The 20,536-nt window shown below is 42.1% G+C and overlaps 1 protein-coding gene across 1 annotated transcript in view; it reads left to right on the plus strand.

The window, feature by feature from the left end:
• The first annotated feature begins 307 nt into the window (after positions 1–307).
• Positions 308–20,536, plus strand: part of TET2 (tet methylcytosine dioxygenase 2) — a 68,237-nt gene continuing 48,008 nt past the window's right edge. Inside the window, exon 1 of the mRNA XM_053976338.1 lies at positions 308–363. Within this exon, the coding sequence (XP_053832313.1) occupies positions 334–363 (30 nt within the window). The 5' untranslated portion in view covers positions 308–333. The remainder of the gene's footprint in view (positions 364–20,536) is intronic.

Consider the following 20,536-nt stretch of genomic DNA (forward strand, 5'->3'; position numbering starts at 1 on the left):
CGAAAACAGAAAAGGCGGGGGGGTGCAAGAAGGCGGGGGTGGGAATCCCCAAAAGGCCAGAAGAGCGTCAGCAGCCGGGAAAAGAGCCCCGCGCGGTCGGGAACGGGGACGGCGCCGGTGACGGTGCTGGGGGCGCCCCCGCGCCGCGCGCTGGGGGGGGACCGGGGGGGAGCCGTGCCGCGCGCGCGGGGCGGTGCGCGGGGCGGGCACCGACGTCAGGGCGCCGCGCGCATATTGATGCGGGGGCCCGGCCGCGCTCGCCAAGGAGCAGAAGGAAGCAAGATGGCGGCGCTGTAGGAGCGGGGAGCGCGGCGCCCGGGCTGTGCGTGCTGGATGTCGGCGAGGCTGAGGGACGCGGCAGAGGTCAGAGCGGGATCCCCGCGCCGGCCGCCTTCCCCGCCCGGCACCGCCGGGAGGTGTCGCGGGGCAGCGCCGCGCCGCGCCGCCGGGGGTCGGCGAGGAGGGGGCGCCGCCGTGGGTCCCCCAACATGGCTGATTGACAGGGGCGGCGGGGGCGCCGCCGCCCCCTCCCCACGGGGCCGGACCCAGGCTTCGCCTCGCCGCCCCTCCCCGCGCCTTTGTCTGCGGACGGGGACGGCGGCCGGAGGCGCCCCGGCTTTGTGCCGCTCCCCGGCCCCGGGCGGACACAAAGGCGGGCGCAGCCCGGGGAGAGAGGCGGGGGGCTTGTGCGGCCTGGGGAGGGCGGCGGGGTGGTGAGCGGACCGCGATGCCGGGGGGCTCGGGAGGGAGAAGTGCGTGCGGGCGAGGCGGGGGCTCGGAGAGAGGCCTCCCGTTTTCCGTGCAGTGATCCACACGCGTGTTTCGCCCGCGTTGCTAAACCCCGCCGTCGGGGCACAATGTGGCCACGGGATGAAAAGGAGAATCACTTTCCCGAGCGCGTTCCCCTAAAATAACGCTTTCGGCGAGGTCAGGCTCGTTCCCCGCCAGATGACAGACAAGAGCAACAACCTCACCGCGCCTGAGTCGGACGCGCGGCAGTGTGCGCTCGCTCGCTCGCATCGCGGCGTTTATCGGCTTTAAATCACCCCCTTAGACACCAGCACTGATTCTCTCGCCCAGAGTTAAAAGGGGGCTTTTCGGCTCGCGGTCTGAGTGTCGGAAATTCAGCAGACTCTTTTCTGCTAAGCAATTTTCCTTTTCGGAGTGAGGTGAAGGGAAAAGTGATGTGGTCTAGCGTGCTTTCATCGAAACGCTGCAGCTAAAGATCTCATCACAAGATTTGCTTCCCATGATGAGCGGCATGCCAATGTGCAGGCTTTGAGCGGTGATCGGCAGCTCTGAATATATGTTCAGCATAATTTTCTTTTCTTCTTCTTCCTTTCAATGTGAAGTCTAAGAGTTTCAGAGATGAGCAGATAACACTGTCCCTAGTGAAAGCAGGTCAGTGGGTGTTTGTCGGCTAATGAGGCCGTTCTAGTCGCGTGTTAATGGCAGGTTGACTTACTGCAGCAGGGGGTGAGTGCAGTCACACATTCACTTGTGTATCTGCATGTGTATTCCACTATAGCACTTTGGAGGTTGTAAAGTGCAAAACAGGACGTGGTTGCTGGAGATATTCAACAGGGAGATGTCAATGGTCAATAGTCATGTCTAAACTCGAGTTATAGCGGGATCTGACTGCTGCTGTTAAATCTCTGAAACAATGTACCCATCTTAGATTTTATCCCGCAGAAAACCACCATTTGGAACCAATGAAAAAAAAAAAAAATCTCTGTTGGGCAGTATTTTGTCTCCCTCATGGAAAGCTTAGAATGAGCCCTGCTAGTGAAGTCAGAAAACATTTAAATCTAGAAGCCAGGGTGGGGGGAAGAGGGAAAAAAAGGAATGCAAAGCTGTGGAAAACAACAGTGTTTTTGGTAGTGGCACTAAACTGCTGTTAATGTGACATGAAGAATTCAAAAGTTTATCTTTCAGTGGAAAGAGCTGTTACATTTTGGAAAGTGGCATAAAAAAACCCTTTGTGAATGCATACAGGGAACCTCAGAAAGTCGTTTTGTATCCCCCATTCCAAACAAATCTTCAAAAGAAGACAAGGCTGAACAGAAGACACTGAGGCACCTGAATCTATAGCGCTATCACTGTTGGTAGTAAGGTTTTTATGAGAACTTTGGTATTGTGGTGATTCATTGTGGTGGCTTTTAGCCAGGAAAACTGGTATTGTTTTTATATGGTTCACATGGTCTTAGACTTTGGCATGTCAGCATTGTTTAAAGAAAAAGAAGCGTGCACTTGTTGCGGAGATATTGAGTTATTATGATGGACAGATTTCCGAGGTCTCTTGTTGGTACCAGTGCTGCACTGGGTAGCAGAAATACGAGGTTGTAAATGTTTTGGCTTTTGCATCCGGAACTGGGAGAACCTGTAGTTGCTGCTGAAATGGACATTTCAGCTGCCAAAGTTGGATGGGACTGTTCCTTCTTGCCCAAGCACTTCAGATGCTGCTGGCCTGTGTCTTCCACAGTGTTCTCTTAAATATTAACAAGACCCAGACAGCCCTAAAGAAAAGGGGGGAAAACCCCCTAATCATATTCTGGAGCAAATCTGCTGCTCGAAAAAACATGAAGGTCAGGTTGGATTAATGTTACTGACCCTGGTCAGGTTTACAGGGAGTGCCTCACTCCTAAGTTACTTGCATGGACAGTAGTGTTTTTATCAGTGTGCCTAAGCAGTGACTTCAAATCCCTTGTTCCATTTATTTCCAAGTGGAAGATGTATTTCATGTTTTGCCAGGAGCCAAGTAAGGTCCTTTTTAAAAAGCTGACAATTTGTCAAGGTGGAATTCCAGAAGAGCTGTCAAATTTGCCTGGTCACAGGGAGTGACCCCTCTACCTCTCTCACTGGGCTGCTTCAAGTAGCTCTAGGCATGGTAGCAGCATCTGTAAAGCTAGCTTCACAACGGGAGCTTGAAAGTGGTAGAACAAAGTTGCCAAGTTTCAAGTAGAGTCAGTGGTTATCTTGGAAACTGCGCTGGAGAACACAACCACAAATTATTTTGGCAAATAATATACAGTATTTATTTAGTCCAGCTCTCTGATTGCTGTTAAGGCAGTCAGCCAGCAGCATTAAGTGTTGTGACATCATTTTGAAAGGCAATGTGCTGGTTCTGAAATGGAGTGGGATGTACTATGATTCATTACTAAAAAAAAAAAAAAAGCTGTAGTCTGACAGAGATAAAGCATATGACTGCATCATGGCTGAAGGCCAAAAAGAGAATTGTATGAATCAATCACACTTTCAGCATTATCCCCATCCTTTACTTCATAAGGCAGTGAGTACCATCTTACTCATTTAGTGACATTCTGCAGCAAAAATATGCTTTTGAACACTGAACAAGTAACTACTAACAAGTTGCCATAGTTCCAGTTGCTATTTTATCATCACTGCTTACATGTTCAATTTACATACCTTGTCCCAATAATCCTAGATAATAAAACCTTACAAATGGAAAGTACCATGAGTAATCATCCTCTCAGTCACCCATTGAAAAGAAATCACTTCTGCCTTACCTTAGGGTAGATAAGTTTGCTTAAAAAAAAAAATATATATATATATATATATGGAAAATCACCCATTTTGCCAAGGAACTGCTCAGTGGGTGGATACAGAGATGGTGGGGTTAAGGAACAAAATTCTGACCCTCCAGCATCAGGTGGACTAATCCCAAAGAGAGCTGATGACTGACCCAAAAAGGTTGTTTGGATTAAAATACTGGGAATGTGCCTTGCATTACATAGCAGGGAGGAAGAAGGTAGAGAAAAACAAGGTCTGAGAAACAGAAAGAACAGCTAACTAATTTTACTTGTGTATCTCACACTGTTCTTGAAATGAAGAAAAAAACATGTCCTAACTTATAGGTGGATCAGAAAGAGTTTTCTACTAGTTTTTCACAGTAAAGAATTTTAAATCTGAGGTCACTTTAAAGACAATTGCCATGCTTTGAAAAACACTTTAACAAATAAAAGGCATAAAGATTTAGATTCCTGTCTGTCTTTTCAAGCAGGCTTTTTCATCTCTGTAAAACACCTTCCAGAATGCTGAATCATCTTAGTAACCTGAACAAAAAAATTGAAGCTGTCTTTAAAAAGTGAAGTTTTCTGTGGAGGTGAGGATTCCAAATTGGAGTGTTGTTGCCTTGTAGTATACATATGGCAAGAAATCCCAGAAGGATTATTCTTACAGACAAATAAAAGCTTGCAGTATTTGACCTAATTCCTTGTGTGTGTGTTTTTCCTCTTACTAAAACAAAAATAAAACGTTAAATACAGGAGGCATTTCTGTTGCAGTGTGGAAAGGAATAGGCTTGTTCTATGCTCAAGTTCAGCAAGAAATGAAGATTCAGCATTTTAAGCCTAATCAAGTACAAAGTTTTGTTAAACCACAACAGACAGTTTCAAAGAAGTGAGCAGGTGAGTGCTTAGATAGCTAAGATAACCAGGAATAGCTCAAGAACCAAATACCCGTTGGAAGTGTCTTCCCCAGGTCCAGGGCAGTACCATCCACACTCTGATTAAATACTATGATGCAATTTAGACAACATGAAATAATCTTCACATGTACTACAGCATTACCTCTAACCTCAAATATATTCCACATGTTTTCCCAGCATAGGAAGCAGGGGAAGTTTCCAGGTTTAAGTTGAATTTTTGCAGCTGTATAAAGAACATCTTCAGTACTCTACATGAGCTACCCTGTCCTTAAACTCACATTTCAATGACTGAAATTTAAACAACTCTTCTGCCTAATCTCCTTTCCAATAACGCATCAGCAGTCCAAGTTTGTGTTCCAGTGTCCTGGCGTGAGCTACTCTAAGTCACAATGTGTTGGGAAAGGATTTGGCTCCATTGCAGCGAAACCCCGGCTTACCAAGTGGGTAGGTTTAGGTCAGGACCGATGACTCTCCATGTGGTTGCGTGCACGTGGTTTGAGTGTTTACAAACAGTGTCCCAGCATCCTCGGCAGCTGCCTTGACGCAGCAGTGAGAACAGAGTTCTAGGAATGTCCCTAGTCCTCGCGGACAGCGGAGGAGGGGGACAGAAATAAAAAAATGCAGAGTTTTAAGAACTCATATCATAGCTTGGGTTTTGGCTGAGCTTTCTGCATCTGTGTTGCATTCTAGACCGCTGGATCCTTTGTTGAAGGCCATTGTTTTTTTCCTCTGCGCTTGAGCGCAGTCTGAGCTGTGTTGACGGGTTTGTCTGGAACAGACTGACCTGAAGTATGAGATGGGGTTAAGGGAATTGTTGCAAAGGTTTCAAATTATTTTTGTGCCCCTCCTCCCCTTTTAAAAATGTACACTTAATTCAAGTTCCAAAAGCTTTTATGGCAAAACAGCTCTTTACAATATAAGAATCCCACTGTATATGGTTATATATTTTTTCCTTAATTAAGCATGATTCACTGCCTGTTAGGATACTAGAACAATTCCCTTTTTAAAGAACAAGAAAGAAATCATGAATCTCACTAACTTTATGAGTAAAATCAAATAGCTGAAAGTCTTTATTACTTAATGAGACATGTTGACACAAAGAGGAGTTGCCGTTACGAAAGCTTATACCACTACAAGGCAAGTTTAGGATCTCCATTAGTTGTAAGACACTTGGTGGAAATTTCTGCATTTACCCAACCAAATGAATAATGCCACCAATCTGTTGCTCAAAAAAAAAAAAAAAAAAAAAAAAAAGGAGGGGGGAGAAGTGGTGTTAATTATTGGGGATACCTTGCAGAAACAAAAATTTTGTGATTCTGTGAAAATGCACTGTAGCTGGTCAGAAGCACCCAACTGACAACGTGTTTCATGCTTTCAACTGTGGACCTAAACCAAACCTGTCAGGCCAGTTCTGGTCTTCAAACACACTTGAAGCCTGTGCCCTGCATGTGCTGTAGGACCTTATTGTCAGAGGTTCTAACGCTCCTTATCTGGTCCCATGCATAGTTTCCAGACTTTCTTAGGCAGTTTTGCAAGAAGCACTCAGAACGTTGTGCAAAGCACATTACTTGCTTTACAAAATGAATCCTAAGATCTGTTTTCTCCTCATAGCGAGGAAGCAGTTGGTACAAATGCCTCTTCCAGGTTCTGAATTTGTCTGGATGAGTCATGGTGTTCACTGTAATGCAACAGAGTAGGAAGGCTGATCACAGATCTTGTTATACACATGGCTTCTGCTAGCAGTTGTATATTCACATTGGTTGCTCCCATTTTATGTTGATGTTTATTACAACACTGTAATTTTGTAATTACACTGCAGTGGTGTCTTCTCATTTGCAGGATAAAATGATTTGTGTCATATCCAGAACCTGCTTCTGTTTCAGTAAGCTCTTTACCACCTTTCACTATCTTTTCTGGCCTTTTTTTTGACTTACAATTCCCATTACTCTTGCACTGGCTGGGTAGCAGAAGGTAGCAAGCAAGAGTAAATGTGAGAGAATACGTGACAAAGGCATTCCTGAGTTTGTGCTATTTGTTCCTTCTCTTGCCACTTCTAGTGCTGTTAGAGAGATCAAGGTAAACATTAACCCTGGGCCTGATTCTGGTGGGAGAGTTTTCCCCTCATGTTCTGTGTCCTTTAGTATCTTTCCAGATTTGTCTCTTCGAATGAAAGACAACTGTTCATGCAACACTCACCCCCACTTCATGCCCCTGATGCTTTTTTTCATCTTTGTTTAATCTGTTTGTTCTTTCAGTGCTACTTCACTTGTGTTTGAAGTCACATTCTTTGAAGTTATAAAATTTTTATACTTGCCAAAGGACACAAAACTCTTAGCTCTTATGTAAGCAAAAATGAGAAAAGAATGATTGCATATTTTCTCTTGTATGCCAGTAGTATTGGACTCTCCCGCTCATGGTAAAATGAGGAAAAGGAATTGTTGCTCTAAACAGGAGTTTCTACTTTTTCCCAAAGTTAAAGACCACAGAAGTGAGGTATTTCCATGAAGCTCCAAGTATATGTACAGCTTAATAAAACAAATGCAATTTATCCCTAAAAGAGAACATATGAAAGCTGGCAAATACATGGACTCACCTCTTCCTGGGATATGGAGCAGTGGCGGTATGTGTGCACACATATTACAGATTTTAACATACTTTCTGGTTACCAAATTTCTGTTCCCTCTGCACTCCTTTGCTTACTTTTCTATTTAATTTCAAGTTGGTCTGCACAAAACAGCTCTGAAATACTACGTAAATGGCAACACTAAAAATCAAAAACATGAAAGCTGAACAACTGGAAAGGGTCAGATTTAACATTTCTTTCATTTTGTGTATCTAGTAGACATTTTGTGGGAAGGAAAATGTATGCTAGTGTGTTTCCCATTCCATGCATAGGTAGTTGCAAATGTACACATCACATACCTAGAAGCAAGTGAAAATCCACACCAAATAGGGAAAAACACTCTTGATATTCATAAAGATGGAAACCACACAAAGCAGAAAAATACAGCCTTTCAGTTCTCTGTTGTTTCTCTGGTGCTTTCCATACTTCACATGGAACATTTGTTTTTCCTAAATAACTTCAGACCTGTACTTTTCTGCTTCCCTATAATCCTTAATGCAGAGAAGCTTCTGTAGGTGTGAGAAAGCAGTAAGAAAAACAAGAACTATGCTGATCTGTTTTCTTTCTATTACTCTGTGTACTGCCTGAGAAGTGAGAAACCAGGCAGGAAAATACAGATTTCTATCTATTTTTCCACTGTGTCTATGTTGTACAGTTGACAATACATTAAGTATAGGTGTTGGGTTTTTTTTTTTTTCCCAATGTCAGCTGACTTGTGATCCTGCAAACTACTATTTTCACAAAGCCCTATTCATTTATCTTGGGCTCGCCAAGCTATACCAGAGACACTTGGAGCAGGAAATGGATGGAAGACTACAGGTATAGAAGCTAAAACCAAAATTTTTAATTAGAAATGCCAACTTTTCAAAGCAGTTGCAAGTTAATGTGTATTTTGCTATAAAATGTAGACTAGCTGATGAATAAGAAGTTATGCTTCTGGAAGAGTGGGTCTAGCTACTAACAGAATAGCTGCTTTTTCTTGAAACAATGAGCTGGTTAGAGATACTTTGTTAGACAAGCTGGAGCATGAGTCTAATTCAGGATGGCAACTCTGATTCTTCTAAATATAAGGAGAGTGGATAGAGTGAAATTAATTATTGCACATTAGGAGGCACCTCATATCCCAGCCACGAAACAGAATCCCACTGTGCTTGGGGCTGTACAAACATAAGCCATTTTTGTTCTGTCTTACTATTTAATTCAGTAGAAGAGGCGGAGAAAAGGGGTCTGGCAGCACACAAGAGGCCAGAGTGTTAGTAACTCTTGTTTATAGCAGAGGCAGGCCGCTCCCTTTCAAAAACCTAAATATTTGCAGTAAATAAAGCAAAGCTGCTATTAGTGCCTGCTCTGTGTGTGTGTGTGTGTGTGTGTGTGTCAGAGGAGTTCCTAAGCAGAACTGCTGCAGCCTTTTCCCCAGGGTGCTGATGTTAATGAGCAGGCAAAACACGCAAAGAAGGAGAGAAAGGGTATAAAATTAATAAGCAACAACTGAGAACCAAAGCACACAGAGATCATGCAATGTAGTACAAACCCTGCTGGAGTCATTAATTTCTGTGCCTTTTTTATTCTTAACCCTAGAAGGCCTACAGGAAAGCTGTGGTATAGCTGGGAACTGAACCCATATCTCCTAAACCCCAGAGCTTTACCCATGATACCCTCCTTCCTGCTCATTCAGAAGCTTACTGATCGTTTTCTCTGCTTACTAAGATAACAGAAGTATCAATTTTAAGAAACAGAAACTACACGCTTTTCACTTTTTTTTAGAATTTAGTTTTCAGTACCATTTTCTGTTTATTGACAACATGTTCTGCTTTTGCTTCACAAACTTTCATACCTCTAAATCAGCAGTGCTTATCCAAATCAACTCAGCAAAGTAAATAAATCTCCTCAGGAAAAAGGATGACTTTTTGCTTTGCGTCACTGTTTAAACCCTCCACTCCAGTTGAGAAAGGATGCAGGGAAGAATGTTATCTCCATTTTACTGGCGCTGTAGGTGTCTCCATGTACCTCCAAACAAATAATTAAAATAACAATAATTAAAAGTAATAGGTTGTGTCAGTCAATCACAGTGTGTGAAACAGTTATGACATTTATGTAAGTAGGTACTCCAGTTAACTCCCTTTAATACCCTTGATCCTCCTATTCATTCAGGCAAGATTTCCCACAGTCTGCAAGCTGTTCATGTACATCAGCTCCAATCTACCACACAATTCCCATTTGATCTGTTTTATCAATTAAGGGTTTGTCAGGGTCCACGAACCTTCATGTTGACATCACATTTGGTAGCAGAGCTCAAAGGAGGGAAAAATACCAAAATAAAACCAATTTTAATTTGTTGCAGAAATGTCTTTGCTGGAGATGGGATGCACAAACCTGCATTAACCTGACATTAACCATAGCAGCATTCATAGCTTTCTGTTCAAGAGAAAAGAACATCTTTGAACCGTCCTCATCTCCTCAACCTGAATTGGAGATGGTAATCTTTAATGTCTCTGGCCTTTGGGAATTCCTTTACTGTGGGTTATAGTCATAGATCAGCCTGCCTGGTTATATAGTGAATTTAACCAAGAGCCCACCCTATTTAAATTCAACACATTCATGGACTTGCGATACAGTCCATGATGAACTGCATTTGGAAATAAAATCCAATAGGAAATTTAGCTCGTGCAGCATCTCTGGATGCTGGCAGATGCAGCTGACTGTGAAGGACACATGGATTTTTCCCTGCCATGTTTAGAGATACAATACCACTGCAAATACTTTGGAAAAAGATGGAGCGGAGCAGTGCATTTGAACTTGCCTCCCACAGTTGCTCCTCTCCCACAGCAGTTTGGAGGTTCACCCAGCCCAGCCCCACATGTCTCATGTGCACGTGGCCATGCTGTTTACAAACACCCTCCTGGGTCCCTGGGCACCACTGGGTGCCACAGTGCAGCTTGTGAGAGCTCCTGTTTTTCACCACAGTCTTGGCCGCTTGTAGCAGTTGTGGCTGAAGGCAGGGCTATGATGGGCTGTGGAGCCTGCTAGCTTGTTCAGGTTTGCTCACTTTACATTTAAGCAATATTCAGGCCAGGAGTTTAGAGCAAGGTTGTCCACTGTGAGTCAAAAATAGAAACTTAATTGCTCGATAGCGTAGTAGCACTGGAGAGCGCTAGCTAGATGTACACACAACAGTGAGGAAGGTACTTTTCTGCTTTCCAGAAACACTACTAAGGAATTGGGTAATATTTACAGTAGGGCAGGATTTGAGAAAGCCTGTGGAAATGAATGGACACTTTTATTTTTTCATTTCTCACTAACAAACCCGGGACCAATTCTTGTCCAGGTTTAAGAGATGGGGCTCAACAAAACACAAGTAATTTGGAGCAGCTACTATTTAAAACCAGAGTTGCATTATCACTCAGAGAAGACTGCCTTAGTTCTGCTTTGTTTTATCACGCCACTGGCGTACAGTAAGAAAAAGGTTCGAACAGCTGTGTGTTAAATGGCCTCCCATAGCTGAGGCACAAAAAGACAAAGCCTGTTTCTTTCCAGCTGCTCAGCTAAAATCACTTACTTTTGCTACTCTCCTCACCAGTTCAGAGTTCAAGGACTCATATATCTACCATACCTTAAGTTCAGATAACAAGATATAACTACATGGAGAGAAACAAACAGAAAAGTTCCCGTTTTTCAAAGACAAGCACTTTTTCTGTACTTGTTCCCCTGTTTTGTTTGGGGGTGTGCACAGTTTATTTTTCTCCTTTTGTTTTACTCTCCCTCCCGGCACCCCCTCCCGCTCACCCTCCGCTGCGTGCACACCCTCTTCCAGCCGCCTCTCTGGCTTGCCTGGCCGAGAAGTGCAGACTCAGCAGAGACTGGTAACACTTTAACTCTTTGTCCTATTCTCAGCTCTCCCAGGAAAGGTCAAAGCAAATGAGCTTACAGCTGCGCTTGAAACAGAGCCCCTATAATGGAGAGGGGTATTGACCACAGACTGTCCTCCCGGTCACATGTTTTGTTGTTTTTTTTTTTTTCTTGAAGCATATAAATGTGTGGCCAGCACGAGATGAAACTTTGCATAGGTTTGGGTGGCTGGACCTGCTTATTTCTCATTAAGAGGAAATTAAGGACTTGTGACTTTTGTTTGTACAGGCCGTATCATGCAACTTCTACTGATAAACAGAAATAATTTAGGAGCTACTTCCTAAAATGCCTGAAACATGGTCTTAATTTCATCAGTGCAAAGCCAGCAAAAAGCTATTACAGACACGACGTCTCTGTTATGTGTCTTTGAAGTAATTTTGGAAACTTTGGCAATGTGCCCTTATACAGTTTTTTCCCCTAGGAGTCACAGTTTTGCATTGTGTTCTGGGACCATGTGGGCTCCAATTTTAGTGACTGAGGGCAGAAAGGAGTTCCATTTTTCTTGAGAACAATTCAGCACTGCCATTTGCTTACACTGACAGACAAACCTGCGGGGCCCCACCATCAACATTAGCACACGTCCACGTGTGCCACGTACAGGATAAAGGTTCCCACTTGCCCTTCAAACACCCCGCCGTGGTGTCTCACAGGGCTGTGAGGGGTGTGCGCCAGCCGGGGCGCTGGTGCTGGTTGGCTTAGCGACATCACACTGGCGCCAAGCTTTACCTCTTGGCTTTGGCACTCCAGGTCATGCTGGTGTCTCGCCACGTGCTTACGCGCACATGGCAGCAGTGTTTACAAACATGACCCCAGAACTCCTACGGGCAGTTATGAAAGAGGCAGCGAATGCCACATCCCGCGCGCCAGGCTGACCTAGATCGCCAGTGCTGGGAACGGATAGTGAGGCGCTCGTACCCACACCGGCTCTGAGAGATGTTCAAAGCAGATGATTTTGTTCCCAAACTGTTTTGAGTATCATTGCCACCATGAGAGCGTTTTCCACCATAAACTAAAAATAGCTACTATTAACTAGCAGGAGGGGCGGGAGATTCAGCAGCTCAGGGATAGAAGTGACTGTATTCTTCGGCACTCTAAGTCTGTTTCTGCATTGAACTAACTCAGCACATAAAATTCTCACAACGGGAAGGAAATGCAAAGCTGGATTACTTTGGCTAAAAGAAAAGAACACTGCACGATCATGTAGTTCCTGATTGACAGTTCCTTTTTTATTCCTTTATTAACACTTGCACTCAGGCACTAATGAATGCTTTGTAGTCAGGCTGTGACCATCCATTTAGGAAAAATATGCCTTAGTAATTTCAAATTAAACACTTCCATCTACAGAACATGAATACCACTACATGGCTGGTTTGGTTTTTTGACATGGGCCTTAAGAAAAAAAAAAAACATAGCAGAAATGCTGCTTCAGCAAACTAAGCACTCGGTGTTCAACTGTCTATTCAGTGTCCATGTTCTATCTTCACATGTGTAAGTTTTACAGTACACATCTACTGAAAAAACAGAAAGCATTCCTTCCTCATTGTTGAAGCTCTTGAAAGAGGTTTGTATTGTATGCCAAAGTACTCCAAAGCAGCTTGCTTTCTAGAAGTTAGCAGTTTATAGTAGAGTGGAGTACCTGATCCAACAATTCATTTTTGACAGATTCTAGCATTCTTGAAATTGTCTCAGAAATACACATATGTGGAGGAAGACAGGTACTATAACTGTGAGTGATTGCTTAAGATAATCAGAGTTTTCTTGAAAAAGCTGTGAAATGAGCAAAAATAACCCATACTTGTTAAAAATCACTTCCAGTTTTCACTTTTGGAATTGAAGAATTTAATCTCAGCTTTGCAGAATCCTCCTAAACGATGAAGAAGTATTTTCCTCCTCCCAAATAGAAAGTCTGACTTTTCAGAAGCAGATGAGATGGTAAAAACACGGTAGTTCTATTGTAATACATCACAGTGTTTGTAAATATCATAATGATAAAGCCTGTAGGAAAGACACACTATGAGCTTCTCCATGCCTCTTCTGCAATACAGTTCAATCCCGCTACTGAATAAAATTTTTCTAAGTATAGATGTCATCATTTCCAACCATACCCATGGCAGCTCTACATTAGAGTTGTCAAAATTCCTGCAAAGTTTCTTTGCTGTGTAAGCAAAATAAAACAAGAGACGGTGACACGTGTTCACTCTGGCTTGGTCACTAGCTCATTTCATGTGGTCTCTGATAGCTCTAACCTGAGCTGGGGAACCGCTCTGCAGGTCAGCCCCTGACCCATTGCCAGTTTTGTCCAGTCTCCTAACTATTTTTAATCTTGTATTTAGAATGTGAGCAAATGTACTTGGTCAGTTATTGTTGTCTTTTCACTGCTAAATGTTCATTACACTGTACATAATAGACCTAGAAATAAGAATGGAAGAACTGAAAATAGGTCACTGCTGTGTTCCTATTTTAAGAGCTCTTTGTAGCATTTCTCCTGCCTGAGGAAAGTAAATCCACCTTACTGTGAAACTGTACAAGTATGGGTAGAGTGGGAGAATGGAGAATTAGAGCCTTAGTGTAAAATCATCCCTTAATGTATATAGCTTTCCTCTTGGGTACATCATTGTACATCCTCTGGAGTCTTTCTTCAGAAACCCTAAAGCACTTTTTAAATTGTTCTGAATCAGAGAGTACTGAGGTTTACAAGGACTAGATTATTAGTATTTATGATGTCTGTGGGCTTTACCAGTACATTTAACTTAACCAGTGTAATGACTATACAGATACACAAAATCTGTCTGTTGAATCTCTTACCCAGAGAATGTTCTTATTGTTTATAATATTTTCTTACACTATATGAAGAGTTTCTTCTAGTCACCCAATGAAGAGAATATAAGGGAAGAAGTGCTGCTTATGATGAAATTTATTTTATTCAATGCTTTTAGCTGGGGGCAGGAGGTAAGGGAACAGTGTAAGATTACCATTGTATGCTACAGGGTGAATACCGCCATTGTGTCAGTTTAGATGAGTATCTCAAAATAAATACAGACTCTGTCATGGGTTTGTCCTCTAGGTAAAAAAGCAGTGGAAATCTTGTTTAACAAGTTCAGCAAAAGGCACACCTAAAGTTTAATTATGTCTTCAGATGCACAGGTACTTCAGATGCAAGTCTTACTAAAGAGTTTTACTCAACTCCCAGAGAACAGACTTAGGACTTTTGATTTTTCTTATACTTAGATGGATTGATCAACAGTCATGGCAGTGCACAGTTTGGGAAAGAAAATCCCTTGGCATAATAAACAACTATTCTTGGCCACAGCTCTCTCTGCCACCTAGGTGTGTGGGAGAGAGCAAGACATTATTCAACAGTTCATTTTTTTCAGTCAATACTCCTCTTTTCTCACCACTCTGAAAAACCAATCTACCAAAAAAAAAAAAAAAAAAGGAAGATGGAGAAGAAATGAAACAACAGTTCTGGTATTTACCTGAAGGTTTTGTATTAATGTCTCTTAGAGTTGGGAATCTTGGATAGGATCTGAATTGCACATCAATTGTGCTCCAAAAGTTGAAGCACTGAATGAGGCAGTGAGAAGACTTCTTGACCTAGGAGGTAGACAGATGAGTCAAATTGTTCCTCTGTCTCTCTTACCCATTGTTTTCTCAGCAGAAGATTGTTCCTTGACAGACCAACTGCTTTGTGCACAGAGAATAAAATGTACAGAACACCTGCTGGACAGTGCATTAAGTTACACTAACAACTGCCTGCAGCACTCAAAGGCAAGGTGGGAACATGCAACGGGCCTCCTAAATACATGTTCAGCATAAATCACTGGCAGAAAGTGTTTCCCATCACCCTACTTAAAAACATAACAAGTCCTGTAAATTCAAGAGTCACAAGAACTATAATACGTGAATAAGAGAACAAAAACAATGAAAGGAACAGGGAGCATTTCAGATTTTTTACAGTACTGGGGAAAAGTGCATGGAGATGTTCTTAGGAAAGCAAGAAAATCCCCCCTTATAAAGTGAGTTTAAAAAAACAAAAGATGGCTGAGCCATACCAGCAATGGCTCTTCTTCATATACACAGGATTAAACCAGTGAGGTGCTGATGTTTCTTCCCATGTCTTTCAGTCCTACAAGAAACACTACTGTGCTTTGCCCACCAGCCTGACTTTGGCCATGGCCAACCTCCAAAGCTTCAAAATATGACAAAAGCCTTATTTCTAGTAGTCAAGTTATATATCAATGAAAGAAAGCAGCTGCATATATTTAACAGTCAAGCTGCAGAAACCCTGATTCATTCATTCAACAGAGATACACCAGAAACAGCAAAATCAGACCTTCTCTTCTACTCATGTTTCAATATCCTGGCAGCCTTTTTTTTTTTTTCCCTGATTTTTTATCCTTGCTGCAGGTTCACAAATGTGGAGTATGGTTGTCTCAAGAATGGCAATTTCCATGAAACTCCATGCAAAAGAATGTCATGCTTCAGTGTAAAGTTTTGATATGGACAATTTGGGTTAGTTTAATTTTGAGGGGAAGAGTGGTCAGTATCTTTCCTTTTTGAATTCCTTTTTGGCCTGTTCAAACTTGCTTGCACCTTTATCCAGGAAAATTCTCATCAGGATATACTAAACAGCCTTTCCCTGTACCAGTGCACAGCAGTAAGAAAAATGGACAAGCTGTTCCTAAAAGTTGTATGAAATAGTCATGGAAGAGACTATTTGTTCTGTCTTCTTCTCCCAAGTCAGCCAAATCACAAAACTAGCACTTCTGATAAATAGGTGGATAATCTGCTCTAGAAGACCTCTGCTAATAGTGATTCTGTACTCTTCCTAGTCTTCTTATTTTGATGAACATTTTTGCCTTTTGGACAGATAAAGCATTCCAGTTGAAGCTCTGCCAAAGCTTAAGAAGAAAAGTAACTTAAGGTCTGACAAAGCCACAGAAAAGAGCCTGTGCAAAAACTGCCATTTTTTCTCAAAAAAGTTGACATAACGGCTCAGCTTGATGTTCACTCTAACTCCAGGAACTCCTGTTCCTCATTCAGTGTTTTGCTCATGATTGTTCCTGCCTTAGAGACATTGCCCTCAGGCTACCAATACAAGAAACACCCTAAGAAGTTCAGAAAAAAAGCTAGTGTGTGAAACAGAGAAATTGGTGACATCAAGAAGGAGGAACTACATAGTGGGGGGATCTTTAGTAATTACATATTTTTGTGAGGGTCTGGTGGTCCATTAGAATGTGCATTTCTTGGCTAAGGACTGTGCCCCATCTGGGCACACTGCTGCTTTTCTGTGCATGATGCAAAGAGTTCTCTGCCACAGAAGAAGATCTGGACAATACAATAAACAGCTGAAGTGTAAGCACTTGCTCAATGTGGCAGTAAAGAGACGTGGGAAAAACAGATGAACACAGTACTTAATCTTAGTAGTATGTATGGCTTTGTTAAGCTGTAGTGAATGAAGACAGAAACATGTTTTAGAGAATGCAAAACACTAGAAAATATTTCACTTGAGTTATAGTGCCAGAGGTGTATGGTTTGACCATGGGAAGATCTGAATTCTCCTCCTCTTTCTCGTTCCAGTGGGATTTTCAGATTAAATTTGCAAATTATAAGTGTTCCCATGTATTCTGATTCCAAATACAATAGCTTGTGCTGGGTCAGGGCCTCAAAACAGGCAGCACAGAATGAGGGAGCAGGAAGTAAAGCACAGTGAAAATAACTCTGGAGTGTGAGCTAGATAACAAACACTGAAGACAGAGAAGGGCTCTGAGGAGCTTCTTTTGGCTTTCTAGCACAATTTGAAGAAAGACAGTATTTAAAGAAGATAGCAGCCAACTTATTTCAAATTGCTGAAAGGAAACAAAGACAGCGAGTGTGCTTAATCTAAAGACCTTGCCATCACAGCCTGTCACTTAAGCAGGTTCCTTTGTAAGTAGCAGACATTTCTGTGAATTAGGACCATGTCTAGTCTTCTGCTCCTTAAGGATACAGTCTCATATTTTGGCTATCAGCTGGAGGTTGGCTGAATGTATTACTGAGCGATTATACATTTCTCTGAGGCATTTGCCCTTTAGCAGACCATGATAAAAGCAGACAGTTGTTTGCTTCAGCGTGGCACTTCTCAGCTGCTGCTGGCTGTTTCCCTGTGTGCTCCTTCCTGTAAAGACTTCACCACAGTATGCCTGAGAGTACTGTTGCAAAAACAGGGTCCAGAAAATCTCTTATCAGGAACATGTACAGACTGTCCGCCTACCACAAGAAGCTATTTTCTTCATTTGTTCATTTTTGGAACATCCCAGAAAGTTGTAGTTTATGTCACCAGCAGCAAGTGTGGCCACTTCCACAGTTCTTTGTAAAGCAGTGGCACGAACTGTTAAATTATCTAAAAAGAGCAAACAGGTGTTGGGTTTTTTTTCAAAGATTAGATTGAAAGAACAGGAAAAAGCTCTCTCCTTTAGTTCTTTTCTTTTGTTTCCAGTTTTAATATTTAATGAACATGTGATATCGTTTTAAGCTAGTCCTGATGGTCTTGTGAAGTTAGTATTTAAAGCAGATGGCTGCAGTGCTTTAATAAGGTGGTTACTATAGAAACAGCACTGTGAAAGCAAGAGTTACTGTAATGCATGGTTCCCTCACTAAACATTTTAAAGACTCCTGATCTACATGTAGCAGACCCAAGGAATACTAACCAAGAAATGGAAAAGAGAGATAATATGCCTGGAGTATTTACTTCAGCTGGGGTCCACTCAAACCTAGTTGGATAGCTAACATTTTTGTGGCTTGCTAAAGAGCTGCTTGAAACAACATGAAACATGCAAAGAGAGATAAGCAAAAATATTGATGGAGGAGATGACTGTGGGCAGGAGACAGATCATTTCAGTTATCTTTTTTTAGAAGGCATGTTGGACTCAAACATTAACACAAACAAATTTAAAAATGCAAAACACCCCCAAACAGTTAGCTAATACACCCAAATATTTACTTCATAATCCTTGGACTTTTTGTTTACTTCATCCTGGAATATCTAATGTTGCCTATCAACACACTTGTTGCAGCCTAATAATGCATGGGGAAGGACACATCATGTGCTTTCAAGGATTTGGGCTTTTTATTACTGCCTCTGGTTTTCTTTCTTTTGCCAAAATTGTTTTAACCTGAAAGCACCTAAATTCCTCTGCATGTGCCAAAGCATTTTACAGGCTATGACACAGACTTTAGAAATCCTTTTAAAAATTTAATTATATGAATGAATATGATTTGAACTAAATCAGGATATTCAAGGGGGTAAATGGCAGTCCTTTTGGAAGGGTTACAGGTTCTGTGTTCAGAACTGAGCAGGAAAGTGCTACCTCTGATTGTGTCCTTCCCTCCAGGGAATTTAGAAGTCGTTTTCAGGAGTCTCAGAGGGTGAGTACATGGAGATACTGGTTGGAGAACTGTAGAGACTATGAAGCAAAGAAGATTTCAAAGCAACACTAGATGTACAGATAGCACTTGAGAGAAATAAACATCCTTTCATACAATCTAGGCATCCTGCAGAAACTCCTGTCTTGCACTATAGTCAGCAATAGTGCTGACCTGGACAAGGTTCAGAGGGAACTGGAAACAACCAAGGCCTTTTCTTTGTTTTATCCTTTCTTTTGTTTCTTTCTATTCTCCTAAACTCAGCAGGTATTTGTGCTTGCATGTTTTCTGCTTCCCTCTGTACCTTAAAACACCTAAACTGGGCAGGTTCAGTTGCAGAGTTTGCCTCTGTTAGGGAGCTGAACATCATTTTAAAAGCAAGAAGGGGAAAAAAAAAAACAAAACTGTGAGAAACACTCAACTAATAGGGTTTTCCTCTACCCCGACAGTTAAATTCTTTCATCAGTTCCTGTTTCTGTATGGTTATATCGGATTCCTTTATCGGCTTTTTCTATGACTTAAAATTTTCAGAGAAGGAAAACCACATGTGATCTAAAATGCCTCTCACTTTTCTGCTTTGTCACTGTGACCCTTGCCACTGTCATCCTCTACACACCACTCAAGGTACATCTTGCCTACTTTGCTCTGTCCTTTTGTTTCTTTCCTTCCAAACATCCCTGTTGTATATCCCATCTTACTTATGAGGCTTAGACTGCCTCATTGCTCTTTGTATTTCTCTCATGCCTGAGAAGTATTACTGAGAGCAGCAGTGCCCACAGCTTTGCAAGTTTAGCAAGTCTTGAAGTTAGAGGTATTCCCTGCTCTACTTTACATACTGTCTGCTTTTTACAGTGCAGCAGTAAAGCTATAGAAAGATACTCAGGTATCAAGCCCTTATCATGATGCTCACTGTTTTAAATAATTCTTCAGTACAGCATTCGCTCTCTGAGGATGATGAATCTCACCCTCAGACTATCTCCATGTGCACCTACAGGTACATTAAACACACAGGCACAGCACACAAAAACAGAGATCTCTGTCTCTATTTTCATAACAGGAATATTTTTAGGCATGACAGATACTATGAAGGAACTCTGCCTGGCTGCAGTCAGGATAGATGGGGCAGGGTATTTTAGGCTACTACATAGCAGTTCTTAAAAAAGAAAGCTTTGTAACTTGCAGGCAAAAGCTGAGGGAAATCTGTCCCTCAGACAGCAACAAAAGGAGCCCTAGAGGAATGGGTAGCCCTGTGGTCTGTATGTAGACTTAGCCCTGGACCCATTCAGTGGCCTCAGGAGGACTTGTGTGATCCATGAGCGCCTGTTTCCAGTTCTGGCCTTTGCTGCTCCATGTAGGGTTGTAGTCTCTGTAATGAAAAGCTTTTTCCCCTTTCATTAAAAAGAACGTGAACATGAGTGCTTTTCCACAGTGGCAATTATTTAATCTCACAAATAATGTCACTGACTGCAGTGAGAACTTACATGCATCCATGGAAGAACTCACTCTATAGCCCTTTGGGAAGAAACATATAACAGTGAGGGAAGTCAAAAGTACATTTTATATTCTTCCAGTGTCTAACAGGAGGCCCCCTAGCTCAGCAGACGCATGAAGACATGCCTGCGGTACATAAATAGCACATAAATATTTTTTCTGTATAATTTCTTAATTATTTTAAGTGCAAATACTGGGTAGACGTGCAAAGCTTGGAAGTATATTGAGTGAGATGGTGTAAAGTTGGAAAAATCCTTGCACCCTAGACTTTAAAGTTCTGCTTTTATGATAGAATATGAGTCAGAAGAGGCAGAAAGCTCTTTGTGGGAAGATAACAATAGAAAAAAAACCCAAACCCATGCTTAGTATGGCTTGCAATAGAAACATTCTGTCACTTGTCTGTGGTGGCAGTGGCTTATCTTTCACACAAGAAGAAGTAGAAAAAAGTCTGGTGATCACAGCCTCTAGGAGATTATCTCATAGCATTATCTGGGTTAGTCCTAAAGGGCTGGAAACCTTTTACATTGATGCAGTCATAATTAAATGTGATCCAATTGCATTTGTGGAATTAACTAATCACTGGTATGAGTAAGGGGCTCACAAGTCAGCCAGAAGTTACTGTGGGAAAACCTCTGTGGGTTAAACTGAAAGCTGTTGAGAAATGT

This window comes from Vidua macroura, chromosome 4 (genome assembly GCF_024509145.1).
Source record: "Vidua macroura isolate BioBank_ID:100142 chromosome 4, ASM2450914v1, whole genome shotgun sequence".
Lineage (NCBI taxonomy): Eukaryota > Metazoa > Chordata > Aves > Passeriformes > Viduidae > Vidua > Vidua macroura.